The following is an 18,163-nucleotide window of genomic DNA, read 5'->3' on the forward strand; positions in this document are numbered from 1 at the left end:
CAGGGGCACACCATGATGGATCTTCTTTCTTCTTCTTAAAACTATAACTTGTTGTCCTACCAATACTAGCCTTGGGCAAGCGGGCTTCTTACCTGTTCTGCTTTCCCCTGTGAGCCTGTTGCTGAGGTCCCCACTGTGAGTTACCACACACAGCGTGTACTTCCGTCCAGGAACGAGGCCGTGGAAACGCCATTCTGTTAGGTCCTTGTCTCTCCAGTTCTCCTTCTTCGTGCCATTGGGGTTGTAGAGAATCAGCTCATAAAAGTCGAAGTCCCCGGAGGCTGGACTCCAGCTGAACCAGAGACTGTCTGTCATGTTCCGATTGGATCCCCTGAGGTTACTCACAGAAGCTGGGACTTAAGCACAGTGGAAACCTTGACTGAGAACACAGGAGGCAGCTGCAAAGCCATCTGGCCTACAGCTGAGAATATGAGCTCTGTTGGGCATGTGGGTGAGAGGCGCCCGTTGTAGAAGCCAGATCTTGCCTGGATTGCCAGGCACGTCACTCTAGGGGCACGTGGTCTAAGATGTGGTACAAACGGAAATAACACAAAGCCCCACAGGTGGTGGCTTCTATCTGCTTGCCACACGAGGTCTGATAAACATCTCAAATGAGATCTTCAGAAATGACTGGTTAAAACTGGTCAAACGGTTTATACCTCGGCTTCTAAAAGGCCCCAAAAGTGTTCACAGGAGGTCGCAGCCCCTTCCAGGCTGGCATCTCACCCAGGCCCCTCGGCCCATCACCTCCCCCTCTGGGCCTCTCCACTTGCTCTCGTAGGTTCCCAGTTTCCTCCTCCCTTTCCCACCCAAATCTATATTGGGAGAGCCTCGCTTGGGAAAAGAGTGTTAGCAGTCACGTCTACCGCCGTGTGACTTAGTCACGCTGGCACCTGTCCCGTGGGTATTTAAGCTTCCTTATTCTCCAGAGAGTGAAGACTCTTATCTCTTGATGGAGGAACTTTAAACATTAGTGAGCAGATAAGGGAAGATGTGCAGAGGTCGGAGGCCCTGGCGAAGGCAAGGCCGAGACGACTGTGCCCGGGTCTAGGCGGTCCCGGATCTGTGGCTTATGTGCACCGTCTCCCCCAGGACATGCTCAGAGCCTCGGCTGGTGCTGGGAGGCGATCCGCACAGGGCTTCCTCTGTCTAAAATGCTGTCTTGTCCTGCTAAGTCACTGTCACTACGTGCTGCTTGTCTCTTTCCCAGGCCTGCAGGTGTCCCCAGTCACCTCCCTCAAGGGCGTGGTGTTTCCCCCCCCCCCCCGCCAATGTGAGCTCCCCAGGTCAGGGGCCTCTTCAGCCCCATGCCTGGCATGTAAAGCACACAAACACCATCGTCAAATGAGAAAAAAAAATGCCAGAAGAATAAGAGAGTGAACTCAGATTATGGAAGAGTGCACTCCGTGTGTCACTGGCAGCCCACAGAGAGGTCTCTGTCTCTCCTTTCCCTGTAATACGTCGTGTTCTTTCTCGCAGCCCTGTCTCTGCCTCCCAGCACTCACTGCTCGGTCCCTTTGGCAGAGGCCCAGCTCTGGAGCTGCCCCCCACTCCTCCACTGCCCGCATGTCTTGCACAGGCCTGAAGGGCACGGCTTGAGTCGGGCCACACTGGCTTACAGCCCTCTCGCGGCAGCGTGCTGGCAAACAGAGGAGCCAGGTTCATTTCTCCACCAAACCCTAAGATGCCCACAGTGGTGGCAAGAGAGCAGAAGCCAGTGCGGAAGCTATGCTGGTATGTGATCAGAGGTCCGATTTAGAGTCAAGAAGCCTGAAGGTCACAAAAATCACATTGAGCTAGGCCACGTCCAGAATAGGAAACTCTAAAGACAAATGATGGAACAGTCAGCAAATACCGACACCATTTCCCTGCCATACACATTCCCGCTTGGGACCAGGCCTTACCTGTTCTACCGAATATGAAAGACTCATTAGACAGCTCCCCACTGTGAGTGACAATCACCATTTTGTACATTCGGCCTTGTAGCAAGTTCTGGAAAGAGAAGCTCTGGATTTGTGGGTCAACTTGAGCTCTCTCCTGAAGCGTTCGGTCTGGGTTGTAGAGAAAGATGTTGTACCAGTTGAGCTCCCCCTCTGAGGTGGTCCAGCTGAAGGACAGGTGTCTGGTGGAGTTCTCTGTGATCCTCAGATTGGTGACGGCTGCTGGGACTGGAATTGTTGAGCGAGAGAGTGAGACTGAGTTACAGCAAGCCCCCCGACACAGCCCAGGTCTGTGGTCCACGTGGACACACAGCACAGCGACTCAAAATACTTGGTCTCTGCCTTCAGAAAATATCGACTTCATGGAAACCCAAAGCAAGGAAGACTGAATTTTGTGCATTAATGATGTTGAAGCTGCTAATGAAAAAACCCAACCCAAACCAAACCAAAACAAAACAAAAACCCTAAAAAAACTCCACAAGAGAACAAAGAAAAACCAGTAATGGGAAATTATCTTCAAAGACGTTTTTTGGGGGGTATAAAATAAAGGTTAATCTGACCTGTGTGACTAAACATTTTTCTAATACTAAGAGCTAGATCAGAAATCAAAAAACAATCTCTGACCGCGGTCTCAAAGCTGAGGAATGGCCCTTGGGGGTAAGGGCAGCAGGGAGGGAAGAGCAGTGGGAGAGAAAGAGAAAGCAGGCGATTCGATTCAGGGATAGAGGAAAGAGAAGCAAGAGGAAAAGCCAAAACCATTTTTTTTTTTTTTAAAGATTTACATTGGGATTTGATGACCCCCTTGGCCTTCAGTGGTATCTGTTGGCAAAGTGATCAAGAGGCACCAGAGATGACCTGCTGCCAAGCTGCCTGCACTGGTGCTGCCCGATTCCACAGAAGTCGTGGGGTACCAGTGGAAACAGGACAGGACACCTGCCTTGGTCTCTCCTGGGTTCTCCTCCCTCCATGCCAAACACTTCCTCTTTTGCCCTCTCCCTCTCCTTGCACCAGGTCCTTAAAAGTTGGTATTTCCCATCATGCCAACCTTTGTTCCCCTCATACTCCATAACGCTAGCTGAGCAACCCCTCTCGTCCAATTTATGGATTGCTACGGTCTGAATGCTTATGTCCCCTCCACCCCCAAACTCATATGTTGAAACCCAACCCCTGAGGTGACAGTATTAGGGAATGTGGCCATTGGGAGGTGATCAGGGTCATGAGGGTGGAGCCCTCATGAATGGGAGCAGTTCCCTTATAAAACAGACCCCAGAGAGCTCTCTCTTTGTCCTTCTATCATGTGAGACATAGCAAGAGGACACCATCTATGAACCAGAAAATGGGCCCTCACCAGACCCTGAATCTGCTGGTGCCCTTGATCTTGGACTTCCATCCTATAGAACGGTGAGAAATACAGGCTTGTTGTTCAAGCCACCCAGTTTATGGTATTTTTGTTAGAGCAGCCTTAGACGAAGACATGGATTTAACTAGAATTTTGGTCCAAATACTTATCTTCGGCTCACTTTTCTGAGCTTGGGCCACATTTTCAGTTACCTATGATCATCTCTTATGGCAAATCATTCAGACATCTTAAACTCAGGCTAGAACTGAACCCTGTCCATTTCCCCTCCTCTGGCTTCTTTTATCTTGATTAATGGCATCATCCTCTACCAGATACCCCCAGGTAGCAATTCTGGAATCTTCCGTTCTTCCTTCTGTACTCTACTCAGACCCCCAAGTGCCAGCTTACCTAATGAGGAAATATTTCTTGTCATTCCTATAACTGCAATCATCTATGGCCCCAAGTACCTTTCTGACCACATCCCTCCACCTTGTTCTCACTCACTGTGCTCCAGCTATCCTGGCCTCTTGACCGGTCCAACAGGCCAGACACACTCTGCTTCAGAGTCTCCGCCTTGCCGTTGGCTCTGCGTAGGGATACTCTTCTGCCAAATACCTGCATAATCCTTTGTCTCCCTTCTTTCAGACATTTACTCAAAGATCACCTTCTCGACAAAACCTCCAAGGACTGTACTATCTACAATTGTGAGCCTCTAACACTTGCCATCCCCTTTCCTGATGTAATTTTCTCTTTGGCGTTCACCACCACCTAACCAACTACATTTTTTGCTTATTTTGTTTGTTGCCTTTCTACCCTCCTAGAGTATGAGTTTCATGACCATCAGGGTTTGCTTTATACACTTCTGTGCATTTAGAAAGGTGCCTGGCACATCGTAGGTGCTCAGTGACGAATGAATGAATGAGTGAGTCTCTTCTCCATTCACTGTATCTGCCATTGCCATCTGATTTACCTTCTTTAAGGCACAAATTGTTATTACACAACACTCACTCTCTGGCATAAAACCCTGTAGGGTCTCCTCACTTCTTATAAGTTGAAAAATAAACTCCTGAGGAAGACAGGCCAGGCACTCTCTAATCTGGCCCCAATCCCCATTGTGCCACCCATATTTCCTCCATCCACGGCTCCTCGCTAGTCCTTCTCACACCTCCCTATCTTGACGTAGGATTGTCTGGTCTGTCTGCACAGTGTGCCCTTCTATCTTCTCTCCATAGGCAGGATTGTCTCATCCTTCATGATAGTACTGAAATGCCAGTTTTATGAAGACCTCCCCATTCGACCCAACCTCCATGCTCCTCTGGATGTTGGACATTCTTTCTTCTACACGATCCTTGTCACCACGTACTATCATCCTTTGTCTATGTGTCTGTCTCCCCCACCATTCAGCCAGCTCTTCAGGACAGGGCATGCCTCGTTCATCTTTATGTCCCTGTCAGCATCACCCACCCCTCTTCAGACCTAGCTCCTTAGTGAGTAAGTAATCCATTAGACCAGCGTTGTGGTCTGAAGAATGACCCCCACGGATGTCCACGTCCTAGTCCCCAGAACCTGGGAATATGTTACCTTATGTGGCAAAGGGGACCTTATAGATGTGATTAAGTTAAGCATCTCGAGGCAGGGAGCTTATGCTGGATTGTCCGGGTGGTGACCAATGTAATCACGAGACTCCTGAAAAGATGGAAGAGGGAGGCAGAAGAGTCGAGAAAGAGATATGGTGACATACACAGAGGTTGGACAGCAATGCCATTGCTGGAAGGGGGACATGAGGCAAGGAATGTGAGTGGCTTCTGGTAGCTGAAAAGGGCAAGGAGAGGATCTCCCCCCAAAGTCTCTAGGAGAAATACAGCCCTGCCGATACCCGGGGCCTTGACGTTAGCCCCCAAGGACCCACTTCCAGATGCTGACCTCCAGAACTATGATAATATACTGGTGTTGTTTTAAGCCACTGAATTGGTGGTAATTCATCACAGCGGCAGTAGGTTTTAGGAATCTATCTAACTTGGAGTGGGGTAGGTGAAGCCCGCGTGATGAGGCTGATTGATGGGAAAGTGATAATTCACCGTGAACGTCCCCATTGTGTCAAGAAATAGATATCATCTCCCCGTGTGGCCTCAGCCCTCTGACCCTGCGACTCTGAAGGAGCAGCACCCAGGGAGGGATCTGGGGCGAGACAACAAGCTGTACACATTACCTGTTCGGCCTTCAGTTTGGGCTTCCTTGCTGAGGAGCCCTCCGCTGACGGTTAGGATCTGTATCTTGTATTTCTTTCCTGGCGTTAGGTCTTCAAATTTGTGCTGCTTGGTGGTGGCTGGCTCTGATGTGTTACTCAGAAGGATCCCGTTGTCATTTAGAAGCAGGATCTCATACCTCTCCGCCACACCAACGGCTTTTTGCCAACTCACTGTTAAGGAATGACTGCTGTATGCATTGTCTGCAATGATTCCTTGGACAGATGCTGGGACTGCAAAGGGAGAAGAGAGGCGAGGGCTGTCAGGTTCCCTCACTTAGGGTAAACCAACAGAGAAACCAGTTGAGAAAAACTTTAAATCGACTGCAGGGAGAAGACGATAGCACCGCTTCACTCGTGTTGTGTGGACACTTTCCATGTGCCCTTAGGAGGAAGCATTTCTTGGGCCGAATTATCTGTATACCTGCTTTGAGTCTCCATTATTTCCTCTGAATTTAGACAGGATCTTGAAGTCAAACAAGTAGAAAAATTAGCGAAAGTGACACTGATAAATATGCAAAGTGATTCATATTTATGTATCTAGAAAGTGGAAGATGCTGAACAAATTTACATTCAGTGAATATAGTATAAATGGCGGAATTATGTTTAGACTTTCATTCCCAAGATTACCTCGAGTCAAAGCTTTCAGCCTTGACCTAAGTAGTAGTGTATAATAATTTTTCTTTACTATGGTTCTCGATGTGAAAGGCAAAATAGTATTATTTTTCATAATATTTTCTGTCCTAGGCTCATTTTTTTTCTCATTCTACATAATCTTACATCTCATCCACTCCCATGGTTTGAATTGTTACCCATATGGTGACGACTCCCAAATTTAAACTTGCAGTTCAGATCTCTCTTCTATTTTTGCAAATGACATCTCTCCCTGCATGTTCCATCCAATTCTCAAGAGGTCCAAATTGGACTCCTTAGCTTGCTCCCCATAACCTCCTCATTGTCCTTCGCTTCGCTTGGTACAAGTCAGAAATGTGGGTTGTCACTCTTACTCTTCCACATGTGATCCAACATGGGTCTTGTAATATCTATGTCCTAAAACTTATATCCCTTCGGTGTATCCACTTCTCTCCCTTCTCTGTCCACTACCACTGCCCTAGGACAATGGCATCCCCCACAACATGACTGACCAGTGCCCTTGCTTCCTCACCTCCCACACTGTATCTGGCATATTCTCATAGCAGCGCCATGCAGATGGCCCTTCAATGGCTCTCCATAATTCTAAACACCTTCCAAGGCATAGGAAGCCTTTCATGACTCGGTCCATCTACTTACTTAGCCATATGGCTCATCTTTATTCTAACATACGCTGTAGTAGGTAGGTCCTCAAATGTGCCAGGCTTTCTCTCACTTCCAGGCCTTTGTTTTTTTCTGCTGGAACCAAGTCAACATACGGGGCACCAGTATGAATTTTTTTTTTTTTTTTTTTTTTTTTTACACCAGTATGACTTCTTAATGTCTATTTAAATGTTACTTTTTCCTGGAAGCCTTCCCCGACTCTTCCTTCATGTTTGCTCCTGACACGCCCCACTATTGCTTTTATTTTAGAAGTCATCATGTTGTAAATGCCTTTTCATTTCTCTGTCACTTTCACTAGATGATAAGCCTCTTGAGGTTGGGGGCTCTATCTTGCTACTGAATTCCCATTTTCTAACACAGTGCTTGACATGTGGTTGACAAGACACATATATGAAATCAAGACACAGTAGGGCACAGTCCAGAAGCCCAGGCCGCACAACTAAACGAGTGGTTGTGGGAATGGAAGTCATCTTACAAGTTTGTATCGCAATAGAGAAGGCATAAGGTTTGGAGCCAGACAGACCTAGTTTTGAGTTATCACTCTTGGTCTTATTACATGTATCCTTGATGAAGTTTTATAAGCCTTCTGAGCCTCACTTTCCTCCTCTGTAAGATGGACTAGATGTAAAAAAGAAAACCATAGCTGGGGGCATCACAATGCCAGATTTCAGGTTGTACTACAAAGCTGTAGTCATCAAGACAGTGTGGTACTGGCACAAAAACAGACACATAGATCAATGGAACAGAATAGAGAATCCAGAAGTGGACCCTGAACTTTATGGTCAACTAATATTCGACAAAGGAGGAAAGACTATCTATCCACTGGAAAAAAGACAGTCTCTTCAGTAAATGGTGCTGGGAAAATTGGACATCCACATGCAGAAGAATGAAACTAGACCACTCTCTTGCACCGTACACAAAGATAAACTCAAAATGGATGAAAGATCTAAATGTGAGACAAGATTCCATCAAAATCCTAGAGGAGAACACAGGCAACACCCTTTTTGAACTTGGCCACAGTAACTTCTTGCAAAATACATCCACGAAGGCAAGAGAAACAAAAGCAAAAATGAACTATTGGGACTTCATCAAGATAAGAAGCTTTTGCACAGCAAAAGATACAGTCAACAAAACTCAAAGACAACCTACAGAATGGGAGAAGATATTTGCAAATGACGTATCAGATAAAGGGCTAGTTTCCAAGATCTATAAAGAACTTCTTAAACTCAACACCAAAGAAACAAACAATCCAATCATGAAATGGGCAAAAGACATGAACAGAAATCTCACAAAGGAAGACATAGACATGGCCAACTCGCACATGAGGAAATGCTCTGCATCACTTGCCATCAGGGAAATACAAATCAAAACCACAATGAGATCCCACCTCACACCAGTGAGAATGGGGAACATTAGCAAGGCAGGAAACCACAAATGTTGGAGAGGATGTGGAGAAAAGGGAACCCTCTTACACTGTTGGTGGGAATGTGAACTGGTGCAGCCACTCTGGAAAACTGTGTGGAGGTTCCTCAAAGAGTTAAAAATAGACCTGCCCTATGACCCAGCAATTGCACTGCTGGGGATTTACCCCAAAGATAGAGATGCAATGAAACGCTGGGACACCTGCACCCCAATGTTTATAGCAGTAATGTCCACAGTAGCCACACTGTGGAAGGAGCCTCGGTGTCTACCGAAAGATGAATAGAGATCATTTTATTTTTTTATTTTTATTTTTTAAAGATTTTATTTATTTATTCATGAGAGACACACACACACACAGAGAGAGAGAGAGAGGCAGAGACATAGGCAGAGAGAGAGAAACAGGCTCCATGCAGGGAGCCCGATGTGGGACTCGATCCGGGATTCCAGGATCACGCCCTGGGCTGAAGGCAGGCACTCAACCGCTGAGCCACCCAGGCATCCCGAATAGAGATCATTGTAAATGTCTGCCAGATAGCAGGTGCTTTTAGCTCATTTGTGTTTTAAAAGTAATATATTATTGGTAATGTTAACATAAATGGACACATCATTTCTTCATTTGTTACTTGTTCTTATAACAAATGAAGTAAACGGCATAGGTGTTCATTTAAAAAAATTTGAGAAAGGGGTAAATTTTACAGAAGATAGTAAATATTTACATGTAAAGAGTTACTGTAAATGGAGATGTATACGAAAGTTTTTATATCCTTTAGCAAGCGTGAAAATTTGTTCAAATGATTTGGCTCCTCATTACCTTTCTTTTGTTTTGAAGATCTCTGTTAATAAAGAAAAATGCAAAAAGAAAATAGGAGAAGGGCTCTTGAAACCACATCGAATTATGGCTTTGAATTTAGATATTTTTGACTGCGAGTAGCTAAGCCAGCCCATGTGTCATCCCGTTATGGAGAACAATTTGGCTCTTCTCCAGGTGGGCACTCACCTGTCCGCCCCACTGCGTCTATCTGGTTCTTGAGGGACCCGCTGACCGAGGCGATCACAATCTGGTACAATTCCCCAGCCTCCAGCCGCTGGAATGTGTACTCAGAGACGTGCTTCGAGATGGTCTGAGACTCAACCTTTTGATTTTGCCTGAAGGCTGACACAGTGTAGGAATCAACATCACCACCACCAGGAGTCCAGTTGACTGTCAGGCTGTCCGTCGCCCCGTTGGGAGAAATGTGAATGTTTTTGACAGCGCTTGGAACTAAAAAGGAAAATAAATTTAAAAGTCATCACTTAAAGAATGAATTAGGGGAATTTTCAACCAACATTGTCATGCTTCTTGTATTTTGGCACGTCCTAAAAGAATTCACGTGGTATATTGATACCGTTTCCTTCGGACTTTCCTGCCTGAACTGAATTTAATAGGGGAAATCTAGAGGGACATTGAAGCCAGTGAGGAGAAATGAAGAATGTCAGTATAGAGCGAGGGGCAGATTGCCTTGCTCCAAGTCTTGGTTTTCTCATTTATACTAGCTGTGCAACTATAGGCAAATTACTCATCTCAGTAAGTTTCCGTTTCTTCATCAGAAAAATGGCAATTATAGTGATAGTAACCAGCCCACAGAGTTGTGAGGATTGAACAAAACGTACACATAAAGTGCTCTGCTGTGGGTCTGGTTCACAGTAAACTGTCGATAAATGTTAACGATCATAACAACACTTCAAAGGAAACCCAACCAACAGAGTTATTTTTATCTGATCTTTATGCCTTACAAGCTATTCACATCAGTCCAATGCTATTTCTCTGAAAGCCTTTTTTACTCACCCTACGTCGTACTTTTGTTGTCCAGCGTGGACAACATCATTGTTATCATCAAGATAACCTCGCTTCTTGCCATCTCCCCTTTGCCCTAAAATCCTCAACCAAAACTCCTGGCTACCCAGCATGCTGAACACACCACTGCACCTACTCAAGTTCAAGAGCCACATTTCAAATTACCTGTGAAGCCTTCAATGAAGGCTGACTGCTGTACTTCTCCACTGATGGTCAAGACAAGGATTTTATACTGGCGCCCCGGGGTCAGGGAGGTGAAGCGATACTCGGTTGCAGTATTTACGAGGTGAAAAGGAGGGAAAACTTTCATATCGTTGAAGAGCAGTTGGATCTCATATTGGTCTACATCCCCATCAGCTCGGGACCAAGTCACCAGAAGGTCTTCGGTGCTCCTATTCTGCAGTGTTAGATCCCGAACGGGCTCTGGGACTAGGGAGGAATATGAGAAGGCCCTTCAGGAAAGTGACGGTTCAAAGTTTACCTACACAATAATGGATGCGTTACATTCAAGGAACTGGCAAATCTCTCTTCCCCAAAGAAACCACTTGAGCCACTTCATGCATAAGAATTAAATAAGAAAAATTGGAAGCAACTCTTAAAATTGTAATTTTACAATTGTAAAATTGTAAAAAGTTGTAATGAATCTTATATGCTAAGCGCTGGTAGGATATAATTATCAAGTGGATTATGACCTCAATCATAAGATGAAACAAGATGCTTAGAACTTTAAATGCCACGATGCGGTGGGACAGGGAAGAAAAATGGGACATTTGGCCTTCTTGCTCCCTGACTATGCTTGCTTTTATCTACCAATAAATATTCTGGAATTAGAGGCCGTGGCTTGACTGAATGATGTTCCCAGTGAGACTGGGAATGTAATTTACTGATCAGTAAGCAGAGAGAATTCAAGGTTCAGATCTTTTATTTACTCGATGGCCTTCGAGTCCCAATCACCCATCAGGTTTAACAGTCTTCCTTTCCACTTACTTGTTCTGCCATTCCCTTGTTCGCTGGCTTCATATGGTCCACTTCTTGTACTAACAGTGACACTGTACAACCGTCCAGGGACTAGCTTAACAAATACGCACTCGTTCTCAGCCTTGGGAACGCTTTTGGTTTGAATGAAGTTGTTTTTGTTTTTAATGGTGACTTCATAGTGATCAAAGTCTCCACTAGCGTGCACCCAGGAGACCTTTAAATAGTCACTCCTGGCTGAGTTGCTAATACTGACTCCCTGGACCTTGTCAGGCACTGAAAAAGAGAACAGAGAACAGCTGAAGATTTAGTGAATGTAAGGGAGTAATTGATCACAGATGACCACCTGGGACAGGAAAGCTAAGTGAGTAGATTTCTTTCGGTGGGTACTGGAAAGAGAAGTTTGAGACCTTTAGATCACACGTTTCTGGAGGGGAAGGATTGTTACACTACTTGGAACAATTAAATGGCTCTTTTTACAGAATCTGATGAACTAATTCTAATCTTGTTTCTTGCCTACACAAAATGTCATGTACAAGATGGAACATTAAATATGATAACTGATGATTAATATGAATGATGGCGATGATATTAATAATTCTAACACACCTTAGTGACTCAAGATGTGATAAAAAGTTACCAGGAAGAGTATAAACAATCCAAAAGAAAAATGGAAGAAGAGGAAACACATAATTAATACACAAAGAGATGCCTAACATCATTGGTGATCAGGGAAATGCCAGTCAAGACCACGGCAAAATACCATTTTATATCCATACGGTTGGCCAAAATTTAAACACCCGATAAGCCTGAGTACGAGAGGGGGATCCCTGGGTGGCTTAGCGGTTTAGCGCCTGCCTTCAGCCCAGGACCTTATCCTGGAGTCCTGGGATTGAGTCCCACATCCGGCTCCCTGCATGGAGCCTGCTTCTTCCTCTGCCTATCTATGTCTCTGCCTCTCTCTCTCTCTCTTCCTCTCATGAATGAATAAATAAAATCTTAAAAAAAAAAAAAAAGACTGAGTACGAGACAGGATGTCCAATCATGCAAGAAGAGTAGGTGAATGGACTGGTATATGTACACAGTGAGATTATATAGCAGTCAGAATTACTTTCTTTTGAACTCAAAATGCAAAAAATGTGGATCTTTTGCCTTTAAAGCTAAAACACAAAATATAAGTAAATCTTATCAATATCAATTGAAAAACTAAGTCTCAAGAGATTACATACTACATAAAATAACCTTTTAAAAATGTTAGAATAGCTAAAAAATTTTTAAACCTGTTATTTTAGGACTACATAAATAAGAAAACTATGCAAGATGAAAGGCAAGAAAAGAGATGAAAATAGGAGTCAGGATGATGGCTACCTGGGGATTAATCAGTGAAGTGGGAACCACATGATTTGATACAGATTATTGTCAAGGTTCTAGCTTTTATTTTGGGTAGTGGTTTCTCAGGTGCAGATGAAATTATTAAAAATGATTAATTAAATGCCTAAATTAAATTGGAAGCCAAAAAATAAATAGAAGTGACAAAACATGTTTTCTTGAAACAAGAATTATGATTAATCCAATTTTGTGCATCTGAGGTTTCCCCGATAAATAAATATACAAACAAATAAACACTGTGTGCCTGTGGTTTTTCTCTCAACCAATCTATCAATTGATCAACCAACTGGACAAAGCCGGTGTCAAAGGCTTCTCTTCCACTTTACCTCAAAGCATGAAATGATACAGAAATTTCAATATTTTGGCATCTAAGCTATATTTGCCATGATGCTCCTCACATCTACAAGTTGCATTTTATCATCTTTTGTTGGTGGTGTGGGTACTGGTTAGTTTTTGTATTAGAATAGACCTCACTGTGGACACGAAGCCAGGACAGGTGTGCTTTCTTCAAGATATTTACCTGAACCAATTACAGTGTGGCTAGAATTTATTCATCACAGAGTACAGGAAAAGAAATTCTGAAGTTTCTATGCATGGGCTAAGTAAGAAAAGTCGATGACCCAGGCAATTTATTGAAGACAAAGCCACTACTACAGGAAGCAAAACCAAGCTCCATACCATGCTAAGTCAATAAGGGGCTCTCCAAGTAGAATCGGAGGTAATTTATGAGACCTGCCTTGATGCACAATGAGTTGATGTGATACAGAATTAGAAAGATCAATATTTTCACCCAAAATGCATTAGAAAAGGGAAAGGGCTTCGACACCATTAGCCAAAATCAACAAGACAGCATCTCAGACACGACTCTAGAGTTAGAATGATTTATTGGGGGCAAATGGATTGCCTTGATTAGTCACGCGTCACATCCAGGTTCATGCTGGTAAAGAGTCAAGAGGGTGCTTTGAATAAAGGGTTGTTTTTCTTGCAACTAAAAACAATCTTAGCAAAAGGCTTGCAATATGAAGGTCAGATGGATAGGAAACATTCATGAGTTGACACGGAGGGGAAGCAAGGGGTTAGTAGTTGATGACATATCCTTTGATTCTGGTGATTTTTAGGCTCCAAGTTGGTCAACATAAGACAGTGACATAAGGCTGCTTCATAAGTGGAAATCTACTTTTCAGATCTCAGGCATTATTGTGATTATCAGTAAAATTAATTTTTAAATTATATGAGAGTAGGGAATGGCTCTTTATATCCCTGACCAATGCTTTCAAGGATAGCATGATGTAATGGAAGTAGTGCTGGAACTAGGTTGAGGTTGATTACTGGTCAGCCATGTGACCTTGGAAAAGCGAAGTTTCTCTCTGGGATTTTATCTTCTAATGAGATGAGATTAGATCAATCTACAGACACTTTCAATGTTAGGATGCTGTAGCAATGTAAATCAGTGGTTCTTAACCTTTTTGAGGTCATGGAAAGTTTGAGCATTTGGTAAGAGCCACACACTCACTCCCCTCGGAAACACACATACTTTTCCTATCTGCAACAACTTCACGAACAGTTTTAGGGGTTATAACATTCCTAACATTCCTAAGATCTACCCATGGAGCACTAGCTTAAAGCTGCTGATTTAGGTGATTTCTGATTATTCATTAAACATTTGTTGAATGCCTTTTAGATTTCAGACCTGGTGCTAAGTAATAGGATGATGTCAGTTGCCGTGATCCTGGTGGAAAAAATAAAATGTATTTCATAGTTTTAGATTTTTGTAAGGTCTTTTTGAGTCCAGAAGATGACTGGCTAATTCTTGCACTCAGCAACAACAGTAAAACTATGGGTGTTTATATGGGCCAGGTATTGAGAGAAACACAAAAAATATATGGTTCCGGACATGGAGGCAATCACAGAGGGAGAGATATAAACAACTGCAACGAATACTAAATGTCTCCTAGAAAGGGTGAATGGGAACTTAGAGGGACACATAGGATAGCTGTTAATACTAAGCATGATGGAGGTAAGTGGACAGAGGAGAGGTGTAGGAGACCCATTATAAATTTAAGTAATAAGAACCATGTTCAGGTTATCGGCAAGAAAAGCAAAATTAAGACATGGCAGTAGAAAATTTTGTGGTAGGGGTAATTAGCAGATCCTAGCAAAGGATAACATGTGTCAAAAGTGATTTTGAAATTTTCAACATAGGTGAGCGTGCATTCACTTTGGTCTTGGAAATTTGACAAATTCATTTTTTATAGTATTTCTTTTTCGTCATTATTTTTCCAGTTTTATCGAGAAGTAATTGACATATATCACTGTATAAATTTAAGGCATACAGCATAATGGTTTCATTTACATATATTATGAAATGATTGTCACAGTTGGTTCAGCTGAGATCCATCAGCTCATAGAGATACAATAAAAAGAAAGAAGAAAAAAGGAGAAAATTTTTCTTATTATGATGATAACTCTTATGATTTAATCTCTTAACAACATTCCTATATATCACATAGCAGTATTAGCCATAGTCATCATGGGGAACCTTACATCCCTAGCACTTACTTATCTTATAACTGGAAGTTTGTACTTGTTGATCATCTTTCTCCAATTCCTTTTCCCTCCATCCTCTGCCTCTGCCTTTTTCTATGAGTTCCTTTCTTTCTTTCTTTCTTTTCTTTCTTTCTTTCTTTCTTTCTTTCTTTCTTTCTTTCTTTCTTTCTTTCTTTTTCTTTCTTTTTAAGATTTTATTTATTTATACATGAGAGACACAGAGAGAGGCAGAGACACAGGCAGACGGAGAAGCAGGCTCCCTGCAGGGAGCCCAATGTGGGACTTGATCCCAGGACCCCGGGATCACAACCTGAGCCAAAGGCAGACGCTCAACTACTGAGCCACCAAAGTGCTCCATCTATCAGTTTCTTTCTGCTTTAGTTTTAGATTCTACATATAAGTCAGGTCATAGAGTATTTGCCTTTCTCTCTCTGACTTATTTCACTTAGCATAATGCCTTCATGATCCATCCATGTTGTTGCAAATGGTAGGATTTCCTCATTTTTATGGCTAAATAGTATTTCATTGCATAGATATACCACAACTTCTTTATCCATTCATCCACTGATGGACACTTAGATTGTTTCCATGTCTTGTCTACTGTAAATAATTCTTCTATGAACACAAAGGTGCAGATATCATTTTGAGCTACTGATTTTGTTTCCTTTGGATATATTCCCAGAAGAGGAATGGTTGGATCATGTGATAGTTTTTATTTTTTGAGGATCTTTCATACTGTTTTCCATAGTAGTAGCTGTACCAAATTACACCCCCAACAGTTCACACGGGTTGCCTTTTCTCCACGTCCATGCCAGCATTTGTTATCTCTGTCTTTTGATGATGCCCATTCTAACAAGCAAGAGGAAATATCACATTGTGGCTTTAATTTGCATTTTCCTAATGACTAGTGATGTTGACCATCTTCATGTACATGTTGGCCTTTTGTATATCTTCTTTGGAGAAATGACTCTTCAGGTCCTTTACCCATTTTTTAATAGGATTATTTACTTTTTTGCTATTGAATTGTATGAGTTCTTTACATTTTAGATATTAACCACAACTTATCAGCTAGATGGTCTGCAAATATTTTTTTTCCATTCCATAGGTTGTTTCTTCACTTTATTGATGGTTTCTTTTGCTGTGCAGAATCTTCTTAGTTTGATGTAGTTCCACTTGTTTGTCTTTGACTTTTTGCTTATACTTTATATGTCATATCCAAAAAATCACCACCAAGACCCACGTAAAAAAGACTTCTTCCTATGTTTTCTTCTAGGAGTTTCATATTTTTAGGTGTTACATTTAAGTCTTTAATTCACTTTGAGTTAATTTTTGTGAGTGGTATAGTTTCATTCTTTTACACGTGCATATCCAACGATCTCAGGCCATTTATTGAAGAGACGGTCTTTCCTACACTGAGCATTCTTGACTCCCTTGTCAAAAAAACCATGACATTTTTAAATGCAAATATCAACCCATAGCTCAGCAGGAAAGACTTGACAAAATATTAACGTTGACCTTAAGCAGCAATCTCAGTTGTAACCCCCCGAAGTGTTAAGTACATTGGGAAAATGGTAGCTGTCTAAATTTAGCTCTTTCCAGCACATCAAAGTCCTGTCATTCATTGCCTTTGCTAAGATTTTGCTCCTGGTCTCAGAACAATAAAGGTTAACATTTTCACCTTGTGTGAGAAAGAATGAACAGTGGACTTTGATCAGACATTTCAGGAAGGATTTTAGGACACAGAACTTCCTAGGCCCTAGAGCTACACAGCAGAGCAAGTTAGTTAACCTCTCTGAACCTTGACTTACTGCTCTGCAAAGTGGGAATCATGACAACCATCTCAATGAGGAATTTGCAAGAATTAAGTAAGTTAACATTCTTAAAGCCCGTGTCTAGCAACCAAAAAGTATTTCCTGAACAGGACACACTTGGTACTATATTTGAACATAATATGAATTCTAGCCACGAAAGGAGTGCTCATCTTACTTTAAAGGAAACATCTGCTCACATAAGGTGTTCCTAGGGTCAAAATTTGAAGACTGTCCCAATTCTGTGATCTCAATAGCCTTTAACCCTATCATTACAGAATATTTTCAGATCTGATGCCTTGAGCCATGTGGCCAGCCTTCCAGAGCCTGGCTGTCCTCAGAACCTTACCTGTTCGCTCCTGGCTGAAGGAATGGTTTTCATACTTGCCGCTCCTTGTAGTTATGGTCACATTGTAGAGGCGGCCCGGAGTAAGGGAGCTGAAGGCACACTCGCTGACAGACTTGGCAATAACGAGGGACTGAACCACCCTGTTTCCATGAGTGAGTGTCACCACATAGTTATCCACATCTCCAGGAGCCGGCAGCCAGGAAATGCTCAGGTAGTCATTCCGACCAGAATTGTTTACCGTCACTCCACTCACGCTGGAAGGGACTGTGATTTCAAAAGGGGGATAAAGTTTAAAACGAAAGCATAGTCAAAAATCTGGAATCATCTACTGCAGTCAGCAAACAAAACAAAACAAAACAAAAAAACAGTGTGGACTCAGAAGATCTTCTCTGATGACCTCAGAGGTCAAAGATATGGAAGGATTTCACTTTAGCTTCTGGAAGCTGAATGTTCTTAGATCGGCAAGGCTAACTCAAATAAAAACGCAAGGAGGTCTTTGGGTGTCTCATAAATAGAAGGATGCCAATACTGCATTTTTATGGTGTTGCTGTTTACAAAGTATTTTAAGTGGAGGCATTTTTATGTGCATGTGGCAGGAGGTTCCCTTTGTAGGAAAAGGAACAAACATAACAATCCAAACGAATCAGCTTGAACCAAACTCATCAATAAATGAAGAGATTTGAAGGGAAAGATGAGAATGCCACACCTTTGCTAGTGAGCTTTAGACTTTGGGGTAGCTTTGATCTTGTGATGACGTTATTTATTCCTAGGGTGTCTAATAACAAACATGTTGAGAGGGGTTGCATCTGCCCTTTATAAAGCATTTCCTGCCCTCTAGTGGCAAGAAATAAACCTAAACGCCTATCTTGAAAACAACAAATTTGGAGATTGACCCAACTGTGGGCAGAAAGAGTTACTGTGGTGATAGTGGCCATTATCATTTGCTTGTTTTAATTGAGGTTTATTGCCACAAACATTTATGGAGGACTTACTATTTGCCA

General features: G+C 42.7%; 1 protein-coding gene across 6 annotated transcripts in view; it reads right to left on the bottom strand.

Moving 5' to 3' along the window:
• PTPRB (protein tyrosine phosphatase receptor type B) overlaps positions 1-18,163 on the bottom strand; it is a 119,046-nt gene that overhangs the window by 41,883 nt on the left and 59,000 nt on the right. For all 6 annotated transcript variants that reach the window (XM_077913833.1, XM_077913830.1, XM_077913834.1 and 3 more), the window contains 7 exons: positions 17,163-17,426; positions 11,082-11,345; positions 10,260-10,523; positions 9,258-9,521; positions 5,489-5,758; positions 1,905-2,168; positions 93-356 (listed from right to left, as the gene is read on the bottom strand). In XM_077913833.1, the coding sequence (XP_077769959.1) occupies positions 93-356; positions 1,905-2,168; positions 5,489-5,758; positions 9,258-9,521; positions 10,260-10,523; positions 11,082-11,345; positions 17,163-17,426 (1,854 nt within the window). The remainder of the gene's footprint in view (positions 1-92; positions 357-1,904; positions 2,169-5,488; positions 5,759-9,257; positions 9,522-10,259; positions 10,524-11,081; positions 11,346-17,162; positions 17,427-18,163) is intronic.

This window comes from Canis aureus, chromosome 11 (genome assembly GCF_053574225.1).
Source record: "Canis aureus isolate CA01 chromosome 11, VMU_Caureus_v.1.0, whole genome shotgun sequence".
NCBI lineage: Eukaryota > Metazoa > Chordata > Mammalia > Carnivora > Canidae > Canis > Canis aureus.